The following is a 22,561-nucleotide window of genomic DNA, read 5'->3' as shown; positions in this document are numbered from 1 at the left end:
GGAAAAAACAGTGCTCCATTGGTACTGTTTTTGAGGAATATCGAGAATTCAGATTAAAATCTACAAGAGAAATCTCTTTCTAATACAGAGAGTATAAGCTTGCCTATGAAATAAATGATAGGCTTTTATGTGGAATATCTGGGTACATCCAGACATAGATTAGTGTGCCAGAAACTCTTTTATTCAGTGTGGCTGCTTGGGATCTGGAGTTCATCAGAGACTGGGTGATTGTTCTGGTTGTCATAGTCACTATTTCTCTTGCTTCCTTGCTCCATTTCCTACTTGCTTCTATTCTCCCACCTCTGTGAGGTTCTGAAGGAGGAGGAAAATGGAAGTGAGTCTAATGACTTTTTTACTTCACAGTTGAGGGCCCCTTCATAATCTTCTAGATTCTCATAATCTGCTCTGATAGTACTCCTATATGGGAGGGCCCAATTTCTATTAAGATTAAATGAGCTATTTTTTCCCTTCTTCCTACCTCTGGAACTCTCTCTCTTGCTCTTATACTCTATAAGGCAAACCAGAGACAGAAAAAAAAAATCAATGGAGATTTAAAACTTCTCTGGCCATTTTGTCTTTAAATAAAAGATCAAATTTGGTTAGGTTTTGGTTTCTTAAGTTTGGTCAATAAAAAGAATGTCTTTTATGATTGAGTATTCATTAAATATTCACCTTTTAAAAAATAATACAACTTCTTAGGTTCGTATTCTACTTATATGTATTATACAGCTCTATGGAGTCAAGAGAGATTCTGCCCCATACCTTTTTTATCATTCATATAGGGAAATTAATTTCATTAGACAATGAAGACTTTTCTATTTGTTGTCTTCCATTGAGCTCTATCATCCTATCCATTGAAGATGGAGTCACTCTTTGTGACCTTCTCCAATTCATTTTACAAATGAGGAAACTGGGTCAAATGACTTGCCCAAGGTCATATGGCTAGAGGACAGATTTGAATTCAGGAGGGTGAGTCTTCCTTTTTTTTTTTTTTTTTTTGGCTGGGGGAGAAAGAGGTTTCTACAGTAATTTTCATTTTGAGTCTTTTTGTCTTAAAATGGAAGGAAATGAGATTTATTTAAATTCCAAATGAAGTATTATAATCTTTAAAGGAGACAATAGCTGTACACTTACTATTGTATAGATGTTATGTTGGCTATTCAATTACATCTATAAAATTTCTGCTGGACATTCTACATACTGATCACCAAGAAAATGACTTTTCATCCACAGATTAGAGAAATAAGGGCAAGTCCAGAAGTCAACATTTAAGCTTTATAATACAGTTCTGGAGAAGGGACCATATTAATACAAACAAAGCCTTCAATGAGTACATGTGATTAAATGGCGAAATCTTTATTTAGTAGGCATCTGAGAGCACAGCTAGAATGATAAGATAAACAAGACAATACAACCTTTATTAGGCATTTTGGGAGATGTAATGTTTGGACAAGAAACAATCCTTGATCTCATAGAACTTAGTGTAGAGGATTAAGACACAAAACATAAGACATGGCAGGTTTTAGTTCTTCATGAAATAACCACAATGTTGTACCTGTCAGGAAAACTTGAGAACTTTGTCAGTACTAAGAAGTAAAGAAATAAAGTTTCCTACTACCTTGCATCAGAGGCGAAGAAAAACTCTACTGCTTTATCCCCAACAGCATGAAGACAAGTTGAACTATCAAGTCTCTTCATTCTTGTTTTACATATATTCTTCACATTCTCAATGTTGCCTATAAATAAAATAATTTCATTGATTTCATAACCCTAAACCATTCAGTGTATTAAAATATAAAACATAAATAACATGCACTAGATAAGGGGTCAACTTAATCTTGAATTCAATTATTTTAAGAGATTGACACTGGGAGAGAAATATTAATTTTTTAGGTTATTAGCTGCAGCAGTCAAATTCTGGAATTAATTACAAACCTCAAATTTTTCTACAAAAATATTTAAACTGCTAAAGAATTAGATTTAGAAAAACTGGATCATGCCTGCAAGTCACCTAATGATTATAAGGAAGTTTTAGGCACTTACATGCATTTCATCTCTTTCCCTCCCTTCCCTTTATATTCTCACCATATATTAATGCTTCCACATTTCCCAAAGAACTGGCATGCATTAAATATATCTGCTAAGTCTTGAGGAACTGGCCAACAATTGTAACTTTCACATGCTTTATAAATAACTTACATGTCCTATATAATATGGGGATCTGTTCAGTAGAAAGTTTATATTTACTACGAACTCCAATGAGCAGTGGGCTCCCTCTCCTGTTAATGTAACAATGAATAACATTACACATAAAATATTTTGCATATAGGTATATATTGAGACAACTACCTTTCATTAAAAACAAATTTTGAATTTTGGGGAAAATATTAGAGTTTTAAGAGCAGGATGCCCTGTTTTAAACAGCATCCTCTCTATTCATTACCCAATCATAGTCTATGAAAATTCCAAGTTTCATATTTTGGAAATGCAGTATAATGTACTAAAGCCAATGGAATTTTTTCCTTGACCTTATATAGATGTTTTTATACCCAATGAAGTAACTCAAAGAGCTTTAAAAATCTGTGATTTTAGTAATACTACATAACTTTAGTAATATTACATAATTTTTCTGAAGCATACATTTCACAAGAAAAGTAGTCAGATTCACTTTTAGATTTCTCTACAAGAAATGAAAATAGTTTGATTAACAAATTTATCTATTTCCCCCAACCTAGACCTTGAGTACTCTACATTTATGCCAATATACAAGAAATATCTCCTTGTTGACAATGTAATTTTTCCGGTTTAGAGGCAACATTCAATTAGAGAAGTGTTTGTTTTGTTTTAATTTATTGCTGTTCTTCTACAAAAATCTAACTTATATTTTTAAATTTTATCTTTTAAACAACCAATTCCATGTTTCAAAATATACATTAGCAAAGAACACTTCATTTTGCAATTTATAGTGAATTCAAGAGTCAAAACAGCCAGATAATGCTTAGCCAGAATCTTTCTATTAGAGTAAAATTTCAGTCATCACTAACAAATATATTAAGTTTTTTTTTAATTGCCTTTAAAGAAGAGAGGAAGAATTTTTAAATCTACAAAGAATTCTGTCACTAGTAATTTGAACTCCAAGGCAACATTTGTGTAAGATATTTGTTTAGAAGGCTTCTAAGCAACTTGGATGAATAAACTATTCATTCCTTTGATGCCACATGAATCTAGCCCACATACATTCCTTTTGATCTGTTTAAATGAACCAACAAAGCTCTAATAAGACTTTGGTGATAATAAATCCAACTGTCTTTCAGATATCTCAAGCTGGATGTCTAGTAGACATATTAAAATAAACATGTCCAGAATAGAATTCATTCTCTTTCCCCCTAAATCCTCCCTCTCTTCTTCTTTATTACTGTAGAGGGCAACACCATCCTTATAACCCCTAAGTTATTTTTGATTCCTTACTATCTCTTACCCAGCTCCTTCCTGCTCCTCCCTCCAGCCAGTCTATTGCCAGGACCTCTCAATTTCAACAAGGCCTTTCAATTTACAACATATTTTATATGCCCCCTTTTCAATCAACTCCACTGACTCTTTATGCCTATAGGATCAAATATAAAATCCTCCATTTGGCTTTCAAAATACTTCATGACCCATCCCCTCCTATCTTTCCATTCTTCTTATCCCTATACCCTACCCCCAATTCTTCAGACACTTCATTCTCTTGATTCCTGGCATTGTCTCTGGCTTTCCTCCATGCCTGAAAATGCTTCTTCCTTTTCCACTCTGCTTAGTGACTTCCCCAGCTTTCTTTAAGTATCTTATCTTTTATAGGAAGCCTTCCCTAATTCTTCATATTTCTAGTACCTTCGCTGCTAATTATTTCCTATTTATGTGATATATAGTTTGCTTTGTATACATTTCTTTGCACGTTGTCTCCCCCATTAAGTTGTAAACTCCATGAGGGCAAGAATTATCTTTTGCCTCTTTTGTATTTGTACAGTTTAGCACAGGACCTGGCTACACTATGCAGGTCATGTACCCCATAAAGAAATTATATAGGGGAAGTCCATGAAACATAGTGGTTACATAAAAATGAAACACAATACAACAAGTTCCTGAAGGAATTTATAATTTAAAAGATAGGCTATGACTCAGTAGAGTACAAACAATAAGATCTAAGAAAAAAAAAGTTTACAAGACACACTTTTAAGTTGAATCTGCATTATTAACATTTTCTCCATCATTTTCCAGAAAATCAAGATTCTGATCTTATGGCTCCATTACCTCTAGCTGTTTGACATTAGGCAACAGAAACAACCTTCTTTCTGCTTATTTGATCATCCATACATAGAGATAGAAAGATCATATTTGTAATCATGCTTTGAAAACTTCATCATGTCATAAAACATGAGACAATGGTATTATTAAAGAGGCACTGAAGTTCAGTGGATAGACCCACTCTCAGACACATGTTGGATGTATGACATAGGGAAAATCACTTAGTCCCAAGGCCTGTTTTTCCTCTCCTCCTTCCCATCTTCCCCACCAATTCACTAATACAGAGAGTTGACAAGATTTTTATATCTGCATCCCTAGTGGGATTTTTCTGAGAGTTCTTTAAACCAATGGAATCACAGGTCCAGACTAAAAATAAATTTTATGAGTGAGAGAGGAAGAGTAGTACCTATTCTGCTTTATCTGGGTGATTAGCACACAGACATAGATAAGAACCTTTTCTTCTTTCATTAATATAAGCTTAACCTTCAAAAGTCACAGAGGAAAAGAGAAAGGATTTTCACATCAATTTTCCTTAACCACAGGGTTCTAGCCACAATAAAGATAAGCAGAAGAGTGATTCCTTCTATTCCTCTGTTCTGCCTAAAGACAAAGAAATGTGATTGTGTCAAATGTAGGAGCTAAGTACTTTTTAAACTTTAAAACAAAGAAACCTAAACAAATCTCAAATGGCACTACTACTACCATTTGATTTTCCCTTCCCAAACCCAATTTTCAGAGAGAGAGAAGAAAACCAAAGTTCCAATTTCATTTTCAAATTTAAACATACATGTTAAAGTTATTAATAAAAACACTTTTACTTAAACTTGTTTACGATTTTGTCATTGTTTTCAGTCCTTTTGGCAGTGTGCAACTCTTTGTGACCGGTTTTTTGGGCAAAGATACTGTAGTTATTTGCCATTTTCTTCTGTATGATGGATGGATGGATGATGGAAACTGAGGCAAACAGAGTTAAGTGTTTTGCTCAAGGGCACACAGCTAGTAAGTTATCTGAATTCATTAGTTCTCAAACCATTTTTCCTCACAAAGAATACAATGATTATACTGGATTTGCTATTTAAAACAATGTACAATTTTAAAGTGTTCCAATTAAGTTCCCAAAATTTTATTGTTTTTTACAATATAAAATACAAATGCATTTAAAAACTAACCTGGTAGTAACAGCTTCTCCTGGGTAATGGATGCTCTTGAAAACCAATGCAAATGCTCCTTCCTGGAATCATACATAACAGAAATGGAGGAAAATGCATATAGGACTAAAAACAATTACCAGCCCCTTTTTCCCTTATACGTATGCATTAATACTCAAGCGATCATTATTGGTACAGATGGATAAAATTTGACAAAATACTATAATAAAAAATACCATAATTATCAATGAGTAATTCTGAACCATTTAATAAAAAACATATTAACAGTACCTATCCCACTGTTTTATTAAATATAGGTATTTAATAGATATTTGCTGATAATAATATCTGGAGTGGATCAAAAGAAAGGAAAACAATTCTAAACTCTAAGCAATATTCATTCATATGTACATATATATAATATACATACTTATGTATATTTATCAGAGATTCCTATATATAATGATTTAAAGTTGACTACTTACATTTCTATCCTATATGTTTACCACAACCATATAAGTAGATGCGACTAGGAATTGAAGTCCTCAGATAGGTCTTCAAGCCTAAACTATCCTTTTCAGAAACACAGGAAAAAGAGAATTCTGGGAATATCTGTTTCTGATTAAATCTTTCCTTACCATGTTGGTTTTATCAAACAACTAGAAATTGGCAAAAAGCTAAGATTGAAAAATATTTTCAGTTTGGATGTGACATGTTGGGAAAAACAAAATAAAACAAAACAAAACAAAAAATTCTTCTTGGAAACAGTAGATGACATCGCTGGTATAGAAATGACTTCATCCCACAGACGATGAAAATAGTTAAGCCTTCTTTGTTTAGAGATGCTTGCAAAAGGAACTAGACTAGAAGACTCTGGAAGATACCAGAGTCAGCCTTATCTCTGACTGCAAGTGAACTATATTCCTTGAGATTCATGTGCTTTCTTCAATGGGCATTACTAGTACCTGCCACTGATCTATCTAGAGTGTTCAAAAAATTTCCTTTCCTTCTCATCATTACTAATATATTACCTTAGATGAGCGTTTTTCTCTTTGGACTTCAGTTTGCTTGCCTATAAAATAAAGGGTGGTTTTTGCCTTTTTAGTTCGCATATGGAGAGAAACCAGGTCTCTGCTTTTTAAATACTTTGCTCTTGACTATGGGTCATAAAAAGATGCACATAAAAATAGAATAAGTGCTTAATAATGGTTGGTGATTGCACTGGCATTCTTATTCTCTTTCTCACTCTTTAGCTTCTTACTTTTTTGTTATTGTTCACTAAAAAAGCTTCAGGTTATCTTATTTTTCAAAATTTTAATTGAAATTTAAAATTTACAAGACATCATCATGTCTTCAATGTCATCAATTATTATCAACAAATATTACTTTAGTACTACACAAAAGGTACAAGAGAGAAGGAAATATTAAAGCAATATCGGTTGTTAGTAAAAATCTGTATTTCAATTGAACAGTCATTAAAGTCTTACTGTATGGTCATTATATTTTTAGCTTTTTATTTGTATTTCTAAGAAGGAAGATTTCTTCCCATCTCAAGATTCAATGACTATGTAAATGAAGAAAAGCACTTTCAAATTGAAGATTTTCTTTCCAGACGGCAGTGTTTCAAAGAAATTATCTACTATATCACATAAAAGATTGGACACTAAAGGCTGACATCAGAATTAATGTAGGATTTTCCAGAATTGTAATTTCTAATATAAAAGAAATTAAAACTGACCAATATTTGACGCATTATCATACCTGTAATTCTTTTATTTTTATTAGTATTAACCATTTTACAGTGAAAAAATGACTCTTACAAATGATATATTCCGTGGTGTATTTAGCAAAGGAGTGAAAAGTAATTTCTTTTTGTCAGAATATTAATTTGAAAATAACAAAGTATGCTAAAACCTCATACTCAAGAACCAATTCTATCAATCCCAGTTGAGACCTATCTTCCCTATATCTCATTTTGTTCTCCTAGAACTTCCCTTGCTACTCACCTACACAAGCAATCATATATAATACATTGAGACAATTCCTGTGAATAGATGAGCATTTATATGTACTACCGAGTTAGAATGTAGAGGTGTAGTTTGACTTACCAACTGCTGGATGACTCTTTCTACCAAGGTTGAGAATCTGATATCTTCACTTTCTCTGTTATCATATACGTATTTAATCAGTTTTGCAATGGTCTCTGTATCAGTTTCAGACTCAAACTCATAGCCTTTGGTTTCCTGAAATAGTTAATTGAATATGCAATATCAGCTAACCATTGTGATACATTCTATATTCCAACAATTTTAATAGATTTGCCAGAATTTCCTCTTCCCCACCTCCCTTAAAGGTTTAGCATGACTTTAAGTAAAAATAAATGTATTCTTTAAGCCTGATCCAATTATCATAGCATGGAAGTACCCACAAGGACTTGAAAACTATACCAAAGAAGTGTAAGATTCTGGAGTTCCTACTAAACTGGAAAAAATTTGAGTTCAGCACTAGTAAAAGACCATGGTCTATTTGTTGTATGCCAGCCTAAGTTTATAGCATAGAGCAGAAAGGGAGTTGGGTTGGTCTCATCCAATCTCATCACTTTATAAATGAGAAAACAGGTTCAGAGAAGTGTATTGTCCAGGATCACATGTGTAATAACTTGAAGATTTAGGATTTGAACTCAGATCATAAATCCAGTTCTTTTCCTATTTCATGCTGCCTCTCAGAGATCCTGCCAAATCTTTACTCTCAAACTTGTTTTCTATAACTCTTCTCCTTTTCACAGTTAAAATCCTGGAAAAAGCTATCTATGCTCTTTGTTAATTATCTCTATTTCCTCTCCTCTTACTTTTCAACTTTTTGTAATGTGGTTTTTGACTTCACCACTTCAATTTTTTTTCTTTCTATAATTTGCAGTGATCTCTTTATTGCCTTATCTGGGCCTTTTTTCTATATTTTTCAACATTTGACACTGTTGACTACCTTCTTGTTCTAGATACTGTTTCCTTTTGTCATTTTTTAATTCGGCTTTTTCTTTGATCTCATCCTACCTACCTGACTATTCAAATCTATCTGTTAGATTATCAACCATAGCTGATCTCAATTGTGAGTGTAAATCCAACAGCCTTTTCTGCCCCAGACCATCTCTTCTTGTCTCTCTTGGTGAATTCTAAACTCCTGTGAGTTTAATTATCATCACTATGCAAGTGATTTCCTGATCTATATAGTTAGCTTTATCTAGTCCTTCTCCCGAGTTCCTATGCCACATCATCAATTACCTAAAGGACATGATGAATTGGATGCTGTGGAAGCATCTCAAACTCAACATGTCCTAAATAGAACTCATTAACTTTTCCCGCAACACTACCTCTTTTCCAAACTTCTCTATTTCTGCCAAAGGCACAATTATATTTTTGCTCACCAAAATTCAACACCTTGGAGTCAGTCATATCTCTTGTGTATGTGAGATGAACCATCCCTCACCCCACTTACTCAATTCGTTGCCACCTCTTAATTGAAGTATCACAACAGCTTCCTAATCATACTCCCTGCCACAGTTTTCTTTTTTCAAACTATCTTCCACAAAGCTGCCAAAGTGAATTTCCTAAAGGCCTGGTCTGATGCAAATCCCCTGGTCAATATACCAAAGATTCCCTATTTATTGCCTTTAGAATCAATTATGGAATCCTGTTTGGATTTTTCTTGTGCAACATGACAAATATAGAAATATATTTAAAAGGATTGCACATATTTAACATATATCAGATTGCTTGCTATTTTGGGGAGGGAGGAGACAAGAGAGGGAGGGAGAAAAATTTGAAACACAAAGTCTTACAAAAATGAATGATGAAAACTATCTTTACATGTATTTGGAAAAATAAAATATTATTGACAAAAATTTTTTTAAAACTGTGAAAAAATTGTTTTTATATGTAACTAGGGAAAAAACCAAAATATTATTAGCAATAAAATAGATGAACTAGAATTAAAAAACAAACATGTATATTGACACATATATATGTATTTATACATGTTGACTCTCTAATAGCATGAAAGCTGTTTGAAATCAAGGTCTATTTCAGTCTGGATTTCATTTCTCCAGCACCCAGCAAGTATGCCTGATGCATAGTAGGTACTTACTAAGTGACTGTTGAATGTTTAGAGAGTCAGTCTGGTCTAGTGGATAGAGTTTTGGATTTAGAGGAAGGAAGACTTGGGTTTAATCCCAGTTCTATCCTTAATGAGTTATGCTATCTTGGGGCAAGTTTCTTATCTATGGTCTCAGCTTCCTTATCTATGAGGAGTTTGGACTAAATGGCTTCTAAGGTCCCTTTCAGCTCTAGTTCTGATCTGATGATGGATTGGTTACATGGTGATAAAATTTTCTGCCACAGAGATTTTTGAAGAGTATCCTCCAAACTGTAGAAAAGTATTTATCAGAAAAATAATTAATAAAATAATTCTTCCACAGAGAAAGAATGCCATGTTGACAAAATATGAATTTTGGAGGCAGCGAGGTGGTGCAATAGGTAGAGCACTGGGCTTGGAATCAGGAAAAACCTAAATTCATATCAGGATTCTGACTAAGATTATGACCTTGAGCAAGCACTTAACTATAGGATTCAGCTTATTATAATGATGGAAAGATCATTGGACTAGCATAGTTAGGAGGCTTTAATTTTAGTCCCGAATTTACCCCTGATAAGCTCTGTGATCTTAGGCAAATTTCTACACTCTCTGAACTTATTTCTTTTGGTCTAGGCCACTTAGCAATTCATTAATTTAACTAAGATATTAAACACCACTATTAAGTAAAACATTGTTCTAGGTATTGGGATAAATAGAAAATTGAGAAGAACCACACATTACTAAGAACAGACCTGTTATTCAATAAGTGTGCTTACGTACATAAGAAAAATGAAAACAATTGCTAAGCATAACAATTAAAAAGTTCAGAAACATGGTTTCTGGGCAATTTAATCATTTTATTAATAAGGCTAGAAGGTTATTAATAAAAGGATGGTTATTTGACCATCTCTCTTAGACCAAAGACAACCATGGCTGTCAAGCTCATAATTTTTCAATAAAAGGCTAAGGATGGAGAAATTATTTCTGTAATCAGACCACCCACAGCCTTGGACTATCTAGATAAAAGGATCTATCTCCATCCCAGCTTGAATAAGTTTCCCAAACTTAGATTAAATTCCTAGTAAAGCTGGGTGGGCTCTGACCAAGATAGAGATGAGGTTAATGTAATCTCATTATCAGGAATATCCTTCAAGAGACATTAAAATCAGGACTTTGGAAAAAAAGGAGAGCTCTGAATCTGAATGAAGATATTAGTTATTAAAAACCATTTTTCACATAAGTGAGATGGAGGGGAGAAAAATCATTACAAATTGGAGATTGGTATCAGAGGAGACTTCCAGTCTAAGCCTGAACAGGTTAAGAACTCAAACATAGTGGATAAAACAATAGTAGAGAGTGAGAAATAGATCTAAGATATTGTAGAAATAGAATACAGGAGATAGTAATTGATTGATTGAGAGATGAGGGAAAGAAGAAAAATCAAAAGGGATATTTAGACCACAGAGCTAGGTAATTGAGATGGTTGTATCTTCAAAATAAATAGAGAATTTAAGTAGAGAATTTAAGTGAAAGAAGAAGTTTCTAGGGGATGATGAGTACAGTTTTGGAAATGCAACATTGAGGTAAAGTCAAAGACATAAGGTTGAAATACTGAAGAGATTAGGAATCAAGATAAAAGTATGGGTTATTTGCTGAGGAGTGATGTTTATAAATGATTCCTATTTTATGGTCTTATTTGTGGATTAATTGCATATTTTATTTATTTTTATTTGCTGGGAGTGTAATCAAGTTCACAATAAAATAAATAAACAAAGGTCCTCCAGATTTGGAAAGCATAACTCTAAGCTAATGGCTAATATCAAGCTTAGGATAGCAGTATAAAATTGCTTCTTTTGTTAATTTGTCCTTTCCTTACAGATCCTTTGTTTTCTCATAGTTCCTCACTTTCTTCAAAAGAACAATTTGTAATTTGGGAGAATCTTATTCATTAAATCCCATCCATCTCTAAACCTATGTATGATGAAAGAAAGTTCAGTATGTTAAGGTTTTACTTCCAAGTCAATGATTATCCATGACATACCAGGAATTTCCTTAGATCCTTGTAATTGGTGATGATTCCGTTATGTATAACAACAAATTCTGGAAAAAAAAATCCAATTATGAACACACTACAATAAATGACAGAACAATTTGAATTCTCATTCCGCCCAAGAAAACAGAAGTTGTCACTGATGTCATTTAAATTAAATGATCAGAAGAAACATTACATGCTAAAAGGAAATCTCACTTGTTCTAATATAACTAAAATTTAATTTATGAAACTATAAATTAAGCTTTCAACTACATTTGTTAAAAATATACTATCTTTCAGGGACAGATAGGTGACGCATTGGATAGAGCATCAGCCCTAAAGTCAGGAGGACTTGAGTTCAAATGTGACCTCAAGCACTTAAAACGTCTTAGCTGTGACTTAGCTGGGCAAGTCACAACTCCAATTGCCTCAGCCAAAACATATATATATATATATATATATATATATATTTTTACACACACACACACACTCTTTCAAATTATAAAAACTATCTGGTACTGCTGAGTGAAATGAGCAGGACCAGGAGATCATTATATACTTCAACAACAATACTATATATGGATATGGCCATCTTCAACAATGAGATGAACCAAATCAGCTCCAATAGAACAGTAATGAATTGAACCAGCTACACCCAGCGAAAAAACTCTGGGAGATGACTATGAACCTTAAATTGAATTCCCAATCCCTCTATTTTTGCCTGCTTGCATTTTTTATTTCCTTCAGAGGCTAATTGTATACTATTTCAGAGTCCAACTCTTTTTTGCAGCAAAATAACTGTTTGGACATGTACACATATATTGTATTTAACTTATATTTTAACATATTTAACATGTATGAGTCAACCTGCCATCTGGGAGAGGGTGGGGGAAGAAGGGGAAAAGTTGGAATAAAAGGATTTGCAATTGTCAATGCTGAAAAATTACCCATGCATATATCTTGTAAATAAAAAGCTATTTTAAAAAAAACTATCTGGTACTAGAAAAAATAATAGAAAAATAGTCACTGGAACAGAATAGAGAACTAAGAAACAGAATATAATATGTATAGGAGAATATAAGTGTTTGAGAATGTAGGAATGAAAAACCTTAAAATAATTTTTGTTTAATATAAACTTGGGGGTGGTGGTGAGGAAATTGGATCATAGCTTGGCATAAATGAATTTTGAACCACATCTTAAACTGGAAGAAAAATAATAATCAAGAAGAGATTTTTATAAAAATCTAATATCTAGAATCTGTACCAAACGGGCATAGTTTCCCAGTACAGGAGGAATCATAAATTGGAGTTTTTATACAGAGATATACAATGAGTCAATTGGTTTGCATGGATACTGCACATTCTTAACAACTATAGTGACATTCCAGGTTCATAGACCTAGGGTTGCAAGGGACTTTGAAGGCCCAACCCTCATTTTACAGTTGAGAAAAGTGAGGCCCAGAGAATTTAGGGGACTTGGATAAGCTCAGAAAAGTAGAAATTCATTAGAAAAAAAAATTTGAATATAGATCTTCTCCAGAGCCAGTTCTTTTTCTACTGTTTCATTATAAATAAACAGCCACTATCTGGGCAATTTTTGTGATGACATACATAGTATAGGTCAATTGTTACCTCCCCATTTACTTTAATGAAAAGCCCAGTCTTGTAATCCTATTCAAATTGCCATTAGGTTCTAAATCTTCCAGATAATGGGCTCTTGACCAAATTCTCTGATGTTTCACTGCCCCCTGGTGTACCATCTTTCTCTAGTAAGATACAATATATTGGGTAGAAAATAATGAGGTAATGTCAATTCTCTTTCTCTTTCCTCCTTCCCTCCCTTCCTTTCTCTCTCTCTCTCTCTCTCTTTCCACCTCTTCTCTCCCCCCCCATCTCTCTCTCTGTCTCCCCCCTCTAGATAAAGCCATATGTGTGTGTGGGTATTGGAAAATATATATTTCCACACAACAAAAGAACTTAATTAAGTTTATATAGGTTTTCATGGATCCATAGAGGAACTATTTTATGTCATTTGCTTCTGGAGAGAATGACCTACAGCTAAGAAAGATAACCCCACCCATGGCACGTGACCACTTTATATTATTTAATGGGCATACGGATTTACAAAACTGTCTAGCACATAGTTTCACACTATGCATCCAAACAGGCTGCTACTGAATTTCCTATACTTTGGAAAAAGGACTACTGGTCCTAGTGTGCCCGTGTGAGGGAGGGGAGAGAGGGAGAGAAGGAGGGAGAAGGAGGGAAGGAAAGATGCCACAGAAGTAGTGCTTTATGGCTCAGCATCAACCTTTGACATGAGGAAAAGCATCCTAAAAACCAGAGCTAACCAAAAGTGAAATTAGTTGCTTTCTCAAGTAGTGGGGTCTTTCTCACTGCAAAGTTTCAAGCCAAGGCTAGATGATTACTGATTGGGAACAGTGTAGAGCAATCCATGTCTAGCTATGGGTTGATCTGGACTTTTGACATCTCTTCCTGCTCAGAGAGTCAGTGGATTTATTCTAGGTATGGGCTAATGAGTTTTGTTTAATGGTTCAGGATATATTGAACCCTAAAAACATATTAACTAATATCAAATCAAATCAAAAAGTGGTACAATTGACTGTACTCCTTTTTTTGTTTACAATAAACTATTCAGATTTTGTTTACATCACTGATTTCAACTTACTATTTCATTAACCTTGTAAGATTAATAATACAGAAAAATGTTTCTTTTTGGTTTCAGAGTTGTCAATTTAACTAGGGGAATTAATTTTTTTTTTTTACATAGTGCTTCCCAATACCTTAATGCATAAAATTTTATCACATACTTATTCACTTGGTCTTCACACAGTTAAATATCTTCTTGTATCATCTTGATCTTTTTTCCAGCTGGAATTTTTTTTGTAATTACTCATCACAAATCAGTTATCAGAATAAGTGAAAAAGTATACAGAATAAGAAAGTTTATGAAACCAATTTTATCAACATTTCCAGATCATAAAACAATACATACCATTAGTCTTGTCTGATCTCTGAGGGTGACTGTTCACAGCATTGGGGACTCCATGAGTTGCCCAGCGAGTATGAGCAATGCCAAAGTGTGTTTCAAATTCTACCTTCAAATCCATTCCATCTTGTTCTGTAGTAAATAACAATAATGATAATCCTTTATATTTGTATTTCACTGTACTGTGTACAAAATATGGTCACATGCATGATGTCATTTGTTCCTCTCCTAATAACCTGGTCATATAGGCAGGGCAAGTATTATCCCTATTTTTCATTTGGGGAAAATATAACCTCAGAAATGTTGCCTAGTTTAGATGGTCATAGAGCTACAGCTAAAAGGCATCCCCAGAGGAAAACTAATATAATCATTTCATTTCACAGATGAGGGAACAGAGGTCCACAGAGAATAAATACTTTGCTCAAGGTCACATTGCTAATAAGGTCACATGAGTAATAAATAGTACAACTAAAACTAAATCTGTGATTTTTTTATTTTCATTGGTATCTTTACCAACCACATTTTTTTAAAGTATTAAAAATTATAATAAAGTTAGAAGACATTTAATTTCAGTCTCAAAAATATATTGCCTTTCAAAGAGTTTTTTTTTAAACATCTATTTTTGTAGATAGTAGAATTATTCTTTATTTCTTTTAAGCTGTTTTTTTTTTTGTTGGGAGTGAATATCTTATGAAAGGATAAATTGAGCAAAATATTTCAAATATTATTCATTATAATAATTCGAACTTTTCTACTTACTATAAAGCTCTTCATCCAAGGCCTTGACTTTTCCTCTTTTCTTTACTAGCTTGATATGCCTTTCCTTGTCTTCATTATTATTTCCATCGATTGCCACACCTGTAATTTAAGAAATACTATGTTCATATAATTTAATTTTTCATTACCATAAAGTTTTGTAGTTTATATCTATGTATATTTTTGGTGCTTAGGTTCTATAACTGTAACCAGACAGCTTATGGAAAGAACTTTAAAAGACTATTTACCCGTGACAATAAATATCAAAATAGGTGAAAAGTATAAAGACATATATAAAATAAGGAAATTTATGAATATCTAATTTTCTTAGAAACAAAGGTTTTGTTAATTCACAAAATAATGTAAAATAGAGAATGTACAATGGTTCAATAATAAGTTATCCAGCACTAGATCTCAAGTTATCATATTCAAGTAATAGAACCTAGTAAAGGCATTAAAAAATTGTTTACCAGTAATGCCAATATATTGATTTTTAATTGTAAAACCTTGCTTTTAATCCAATATATGCTATGTATTTATCAGCTACATTTTAGCTTAATAGAGGGACTTTGGTTTATAGTTCAATTCTTTCTGCTTATCAACTTTGGGTTAAAAAAATACATATACACATGTTTCCCAGAACCCAATTCTATTTGATTTCTCACAAGACTTGGATGAAATTGGAGTTACCAACTCTATTCCTTCTGGTGAGATAGAAAGTCATGAATACTAAGCCTTATTATCTGCCCTTTCGCTATACTCTATAAACTTTTAACACTGTCACCAGGCAATCTAACATAATTTAAGAATCTCCAGGCTTAGGTATCTATCACATTATACTCTTAAGACTTCTGGGTTTTTCCATCTACCCTGTAGCTGAATTTTCTTTTGTGTGTTATCTAAGTGTGAACTCTTTGAGAGTAATGATTATTTTGCTTTGTTTGTAATTTATTCTCAGGGGTTAGCACAGTACTTAGTACACAGTTAGTGCTTAATAGTACCTTTTCATTCTTTCACTCATATATATTAATTACACTTTATATATATGTTATGCTTTGTTTAACAAACATTTTACATAATGTACTGCCTAGAGATACAAATATTATAGGAGAACATTTGGCATCTATTATTCTTGCTGTGCCATTTGAGAAAACACGTTTGCTAGGAGCATACTGAGTCTATTGGATAATTATTAATAGGAATCATTCCAGTGAGGACATGTGAGTTACAATAGGAGAAATAGCCAGTCATCCATAGAGTTACTCTTAAGAATTAGAAATAGTAGCCACCCACTGGAGATATAATTTGACTGCAAATTTGACTGCAAGCTGTGGGAGTAGCCCAGCAAGAATGCTACAATGTAGAGGCTTTAGTCAAATAATTGGGTCCCTTCAGCATTTTTGAGATCAGCTGGAGAGATTCTCCATCTGGGATGCTCCTTCACAGATGACCTAGTTTTAAAGAGGAAATTATCAAAAAAATTTTTTCTTCTTTTGTTTTAGACTACATAGTCTGTTTTCTGTGTATGTTTCTTTATAAGTCGGAACATTTTCTTTGAGATAATTTTTACGCAGTTGGATATTTATGTATAAAAATCTGTTATATTAATAACTATGCCTATTATGAGAATGGAAATGTATATAAATAGATTTTTGCATCCCTAGAATTATTGGTATCTAACAATTCGTCTGGCGCACAGTATAAGAACTTATAAATGTTTATTTGTTCATTTGTTTTACTTTTTGTCATATAAATCCAGAGAGTTTGTTTGAAATCCTTATGGACTACAGGGCCAAAGAATAAGATTTGCCTGATGGCTTATTAAGCTCAAAGATCTGTGGAGGCCGCTAAAAGGAAGAACAAACTTCTGAATGTCTTCCTTTTTTTTATTTCCTTTATTTATTTCAAATAACCTAGAGAAGGCTGTGTTTGGACCTCTGAGTAGATCCTTGGAGAAATTTCAGGTGCTTTATGTGATAGGGACCAAGAATTCTCATACCTCCTGGAAATACATACATACATGTGGAAGAGGTGTCCAGATTTGTGAAGAGGATTGCTTCATAACTAACTCTTGCTATACCATTTGGGAAAAAATGCTTTTAATAAGAGTTAATTGAGATTAGTAGCCGATTTTTAATGGGAAATATATTGCTGGGAGCTTGTAAGCTACAGAATTACTCTTTTACACCTAGTTAATGGTCTCCTTCTGAAGCCTTAACCCAATGCAAGTTGGGGGAGCATACATACATATGTTATATACATAATTATATATCCTCCCTCATCACTACTCTGAGCTGCTTTCCCTTTCAAAATTCTCCTTAAAAACTGCATGTCTCCCACTGAAATCCTTATTTAACCTCATTCATATTTATCTGTTACACAATTTGTTCTTGCACTTACATATAATTCTGTAAAGGAATACTTGAGTGTAATTCTTACAAAGATGCTTCAAGGTTTACAAAGTACTTTTCTTACAACAACTCTATGAGAGAGGATATGCCAGTATTATTTATCCTTTTATAGGTAAGAAAACTAAGGTTCATATAGTGGTTCATATAGTGTAAGTGGTCTACTGACCAAGGTCACACAGCTAAGAAGTGACAGTCAAAACTGTTACTATTGATATATAGAATTGAATAATGGATAAGTATGTTTCCCTTTTTTTCTCCTTTGGACTAATAACTAACGATTTGAGAGAGAAGACCATTCCTAAGTTATTCATAATATCAAGGAAGGGACTATATATAGGAGATATTCATGAATGTTTTGGACTGATTGGATTTTCAAGTTAAAACAAAACCTCTTTGATCTTTAAAAAAAATAGTTTGTTCTTTTGGGGAAATTATTTGGCTTAGGATGTAAGTTATTGACCAATTGAAGTTTCTAGATACCAAGCAAAAACATGTCTTTTCCTAAGACATTTATGCTTCACTAAAATAAGAAAATGACAGCAAGTTTTTAATAGCTAGATCAAAGCAGCAAGATATAGGGGGAAAAGCCTGGATAAATGGAAGTTCCAATACTGGCTTCTGCTGTTTATTATTACATATCTATCACTTTATCTCTGTAGTCCTTAGTTTCTTAATCTAAAAAGTTGAGGAATTGGATTTATAAATTTAAGCTCTTACAGCTTAAGATTCTATTAAATCAATGACCTTCAAGTGCTGGAAGATTTTTCTAATCTGGGAAGGTTTCCAGTGGGTGTCTGGGTGTCCTATGTAGACCAGACTAGCTTAGAGGGAAGAAGGACCTCATCAAAAAAAGTTGGCCACCAGGTGGCTAATTTTTGGCCTTAGCAACTCATTGAAAAAAGGCTGTATAGTGTACAGAAAGCTTATCTCAGGGTCAAGGCCTATACTCAAATAATGAAAAAAAAAATTTAAATTCTCAGTAGCCCAGGCAACTCCCTAAGACTATAAATTGCAGAGAAGTTGTTTAAAACAGAATCACTTCCCTATAGAATATCTTCCCAGCTACCTCAAGCCAATGAAATCACAAGTCTAATTAATTTTTTTTCCTTGAAATAATCCTGTCTCCATTACTTTGCACAAACTAACTACCCTCTTCCTCTTCCACAACTCTCCATATCTGCAACATGTTCTTTCCTCACTTCCATACCTTAAGAGCATTTTCTTTCAAAGCTTCACTTAAGCACTATCTTCTACATGAGACCTTCACACCCCATATTCTCCAAAAAATAAAAATCCAACTTAAAAAAACAACCTCCCCAACTTGTATTTATGTATTTTGTATTAATTTATATAGGGATGTATCTTTCTGTAAGAATGTAAGCTACTTGAGGGCAAGAATCACTTCATTTTTGTCTCCGATATCTATCACTTAGCTCAGTTACTGGCAGGGACATTATAGGTATTACTAAAGGCTTATTAAAGGTGGTGAAAGGGACAGAGTACCAGGCTTGGTATCAAGAAGATGAAAGTTCAAATCTTGCCTTGGACACTAGTTGTATGACTCTGGTCAAGTTAATTGAATCTGCTTGCCTCGGTTTCCTCATTTGTAATATAAGCTAAAGAAGGGAATGGCAAACCCACTCCAATATTTCTGCCAAGAAAACCCCCAATGGGGTCATAAAGAGTCAGACATACCTAAACAACAGTAACAAAGGCTTATTGATTGTTGATCTACTAAGAAATGAAGGGTGTTTTAAATCAGTTTTAGTGAAAGAAATGACTTTATCATTCCTGTTCAAAAGTATTGAAGGTAAAGGAATTTCCAGAGAAACTGCACAGTGTGCTATAATATAAGGTAGGTTGGATCTTGAGTCTCAAGAGATTTGAGTTCAATCAAATCCCAGCTCTGACACTTTGTGATCATGGACTAGTTTTTTATGTTCTCTAAATCTTAGTTCCCTCATCTATAATTTGGGGATAATAATACCTGTAGTACTTACCTTACTGATAGATAATCCATGTAAAGTATTTTGCAAACCATAAAATCTTATATAGGTTTATACTGGATGGATTATACTTATAAGAGTTATTATATTACATATGAGGTATTATTATATATGAAGTCCTATATGAGGTATTATTATTCTGTGTTCCAACTCTAAGCATTTGATTAAATTAACTTTAGGACCAAAATTAGTACCACAATATTCTAAAAGAAGGTTTCAATGAAAAACACTAGAAAATGTTTTAGCTGTGAGGAGCAACAAGAAAATTGATGTTCAGAAAAAGGAATGAACACAGACAAATATATTAACGCTAATTTTAAAAGAAAAAGTCATACCTGCAGAATCATAGCCTCGATACTCTAGTCTCTGAAGACCCTTTATTAATGTTTCAAAAATCTCTTTTCTTGTTCGGGGCACCCTGTAGTTCATATAGGCAAAGATTCCTATCAAAAGACAAAAAGAAAAACAGGGAAAAGACACAAATAAATAAATATATATATTTGTAGGTTACTTGTAATGCATTAGTTAGTTACATGCAATGAAACTGAAGTCAAGATACAAGACTTCAAAATGATATCTGAATTGCACATGTTTAGTCGATATTGAATTGTTTGTTGTCTATAGTAGAGGATGGGAGGGAGAGAGATAAGTTTGGAATGCAAAGTTTTGCAAAAGTGAATGCTTAAAACTATCTTTGTATGTATTTAATAAAATAGAAAGCTATTAAAAATGGAGAAAAATGAAATCTGAATGTTGTAATCCTTTCAGAGGCATAGATGTGAGATTGAAATGGATGAAAAGAATCATTTAATTAGAAGCAATTTTTTCTCATTTGTAAAATGGCAGGATGGGGGTATGTGTACTTAGAACAACTGATTTCTAACCTATATTGGATTACTTACTATCTGGGAAGGGGGGAAATGGGGAGAGAGGGAGAAAAAATTGGAACCAAGGTTTTTCAAGGTGAATGTTGAAAACTATTTTTGCATGTATTTTGAAAAATAAAAAGTTATTATTACAAAAAAGCTGATCTCTAAGATCTTTCTGCTCTAAGACCTAGCATTCTATGAATTCTTAGCTGTAAGGTATCTGACTTAATAGAAGAAAGCATTTGGAATAATTCATTCCAAAATTATCTGCACCTGGAATGTATAATATTATTTTAGGGAAAGTATGTAGGAAAACGTAATTTTCCTTCCTAATTATATTTTGCCTCATTAATCCTCAAACAAATTTTTCTTTCTTAAACATACTGAGGAGCAACTCTGATTAAAAAAGTACAGGTAAAGGACTGGCCATGATTCATTTAGCGCTTTTAGTGTGGAAACTCTCTCCAACAGCAAAGATCAAGTCTCCCTGTGGCAAACTATTTATGAGTTGGTAGATAAATCCAAAGGAATTTCCTGAGATAGAAGTTAAGTAACTTGCTTAGGGTCACATATCTGGTAAATATTAGAGGTAGCATTTAAATCCAAGTCTTCTTGACTTGAAGGCTGGCACTCTATCAACTATACTATACTGCCTTTTGAGATTTAAAAAATGGCTATATTTGGAATTAATATGTCTTGCAGATAATCTACATTTAGATAATGGAATATTGACCATATTTGTATACAATACATATTATACATAGACACATTCATCAAAAATATGAATCTGTGATTTGATCATACTTGAAAGAATTAAAACTCTTTAATTTGAAATAAAAATATTAATTGATGAATCTCCCAAATTCTCAGTTGAGATCGATTCTCCTGTATGTTGAAGGATATGTAAATTCAAGTACTAGACTATAAACCTCTTGAGAGCAAGGGATTGTTTTACTGACCATCTTTATATTCCTCTTAGTGCCTAGTGCAAAGCCTTGTACAAGATTCAATGAGTCTATTGACAACAAATGAATGAGGCCATAATCAAATTCCAGTAGCTCTCGAATAATTAGCATCAGATCTTTTTATAGCTATAGTAGATGTGATGTTGTTGACAATGGAACTTAGAAGTGCTTTTTATAGTATCACAAATGGCTTATGTTCTTATCTGGTTTCTTGGCAATAACATCTAATATTGCATGCAATTTAATAAAAGAACTTAAATTAATTAGCAGCCATCCTATATGACTAGAGGCAAACAACCATAAATGATCACCAGCCATATAACTATTTAAAAATAGGAACTTTTTACCCTTCACCCGAAGACAGACATGGTACTCTTTTCAGCTAAGTAAGTTCCTTCACTCATTTCTGTGCCAAATTTTATAATATATTTAAAGATATGTCAGGCACATATGTTTAGTGTGGCGTCTTTGTGACTACAGAGTTGCAGAAAACAGCCTTTTGGAGGCCTGCCTTGACAATGTTACCAGTGTGCTATAATTGTTAAAGAATCCTTGTTTCTAAGGAAGTCAAGCCATGCTTCTGCACATAAAAAGCAAAGACTCAACTAAAGTCCATGAAAATAAGAGCTTCAGGCTGGGCAGCAGAGAAGCTCACTTTTTTTTTTTTCAGGAATAAATGTAACAATATTAAACATGTACTTTCTTTTTTATTTATTCTTTTATCCATAGTACCTTACATACTCATATATCTGACACTAGCCATTACTCTGGTATAAGCCCTCATCATCTCATGCTTGAATTACAGAATAGCTTGCTCATAGGTCTTAAGTCTCTCCCCACTTTTCTCTATCCTCCATTCAAAAGCCATCACAAAAATTACATTTGAGCCTGAATATACTCCATTAAACCACCAAAGTGATTTTTCTAAAGTGTCAGATGACCATGTCACTCT

The 22,561-nt window shown here is 33.2% G+C and overlaps 1 protein-coding gene across 1 annotated transcript in view; it reads right to left on the bottom strand.

Moving 5' to 3' along the window:
- Nucleotides 1-22,561, bottom strand: part of GFPT2 (glutamine-fructose-6-phosphate transaminase 2) — a 52,075-nt gene that overhangs the window by 15,450 nt on the left and 14,064 nt on the right. Inside the window, exons 2-9 of the mRNA XM_051979087.1 lie at nucleotides 20,111-20,218; nucleotides 15,362-15,460; nucleotides 14,609-14,734; nucleotides 11,602-11,660; nucleotides 7,541-7,675; nucleotides 5,454-5,515; nucleotides 2,200-2,279; nucleotides 1,619-1,736 (exon numbers count right to left, since the gene is read on the bottom strand). Of these exons, the coding sequence (XP_051835047.1) occupies nucleotides 1,619-1,736; nucleotides 2,200-2,279; nucleotides 5,454-5,515; nucleotides 7,541-7,675; nucleotides 11,602-11,660; nucleotides 14,609-14,734; nucleotides 15,362-15,460; nucleotides 20,111-20,218 (787 nt within the window). The remainder of the gene's footprint in view (nucleotides 1-1,618; nucleotides 1,737-2,199; nucleotides 2,280-5,453; nucleotides 5,516-7,540; nucleotides 7,676-11,601; nucleotides 11,661-14,608; nucleotides 14,735-15,361; nucleotides 15,461-20,110; nucleotides 20,219-22,561) is intronic.

The sequence above is a fragment of the Antechinus flavipes genome, chromosome 2 (genome assembly GCF_016432865.1).
Source record: "Antechinus flavipes isolate AdamAnt ecotype Samford, QLD, Australia chromosome 2, AdamAnt_v2, whole genome shotgun sequence".
NCBI lineage: Eukaryota > Metazoa > Chordata > Mammalia > Dasyuromorphia > Dasyuridae > Antechinus > Antechinus flavipes.
This window is presented reverse-complemented; position numbering and strand designations above follow the sequence as displayed.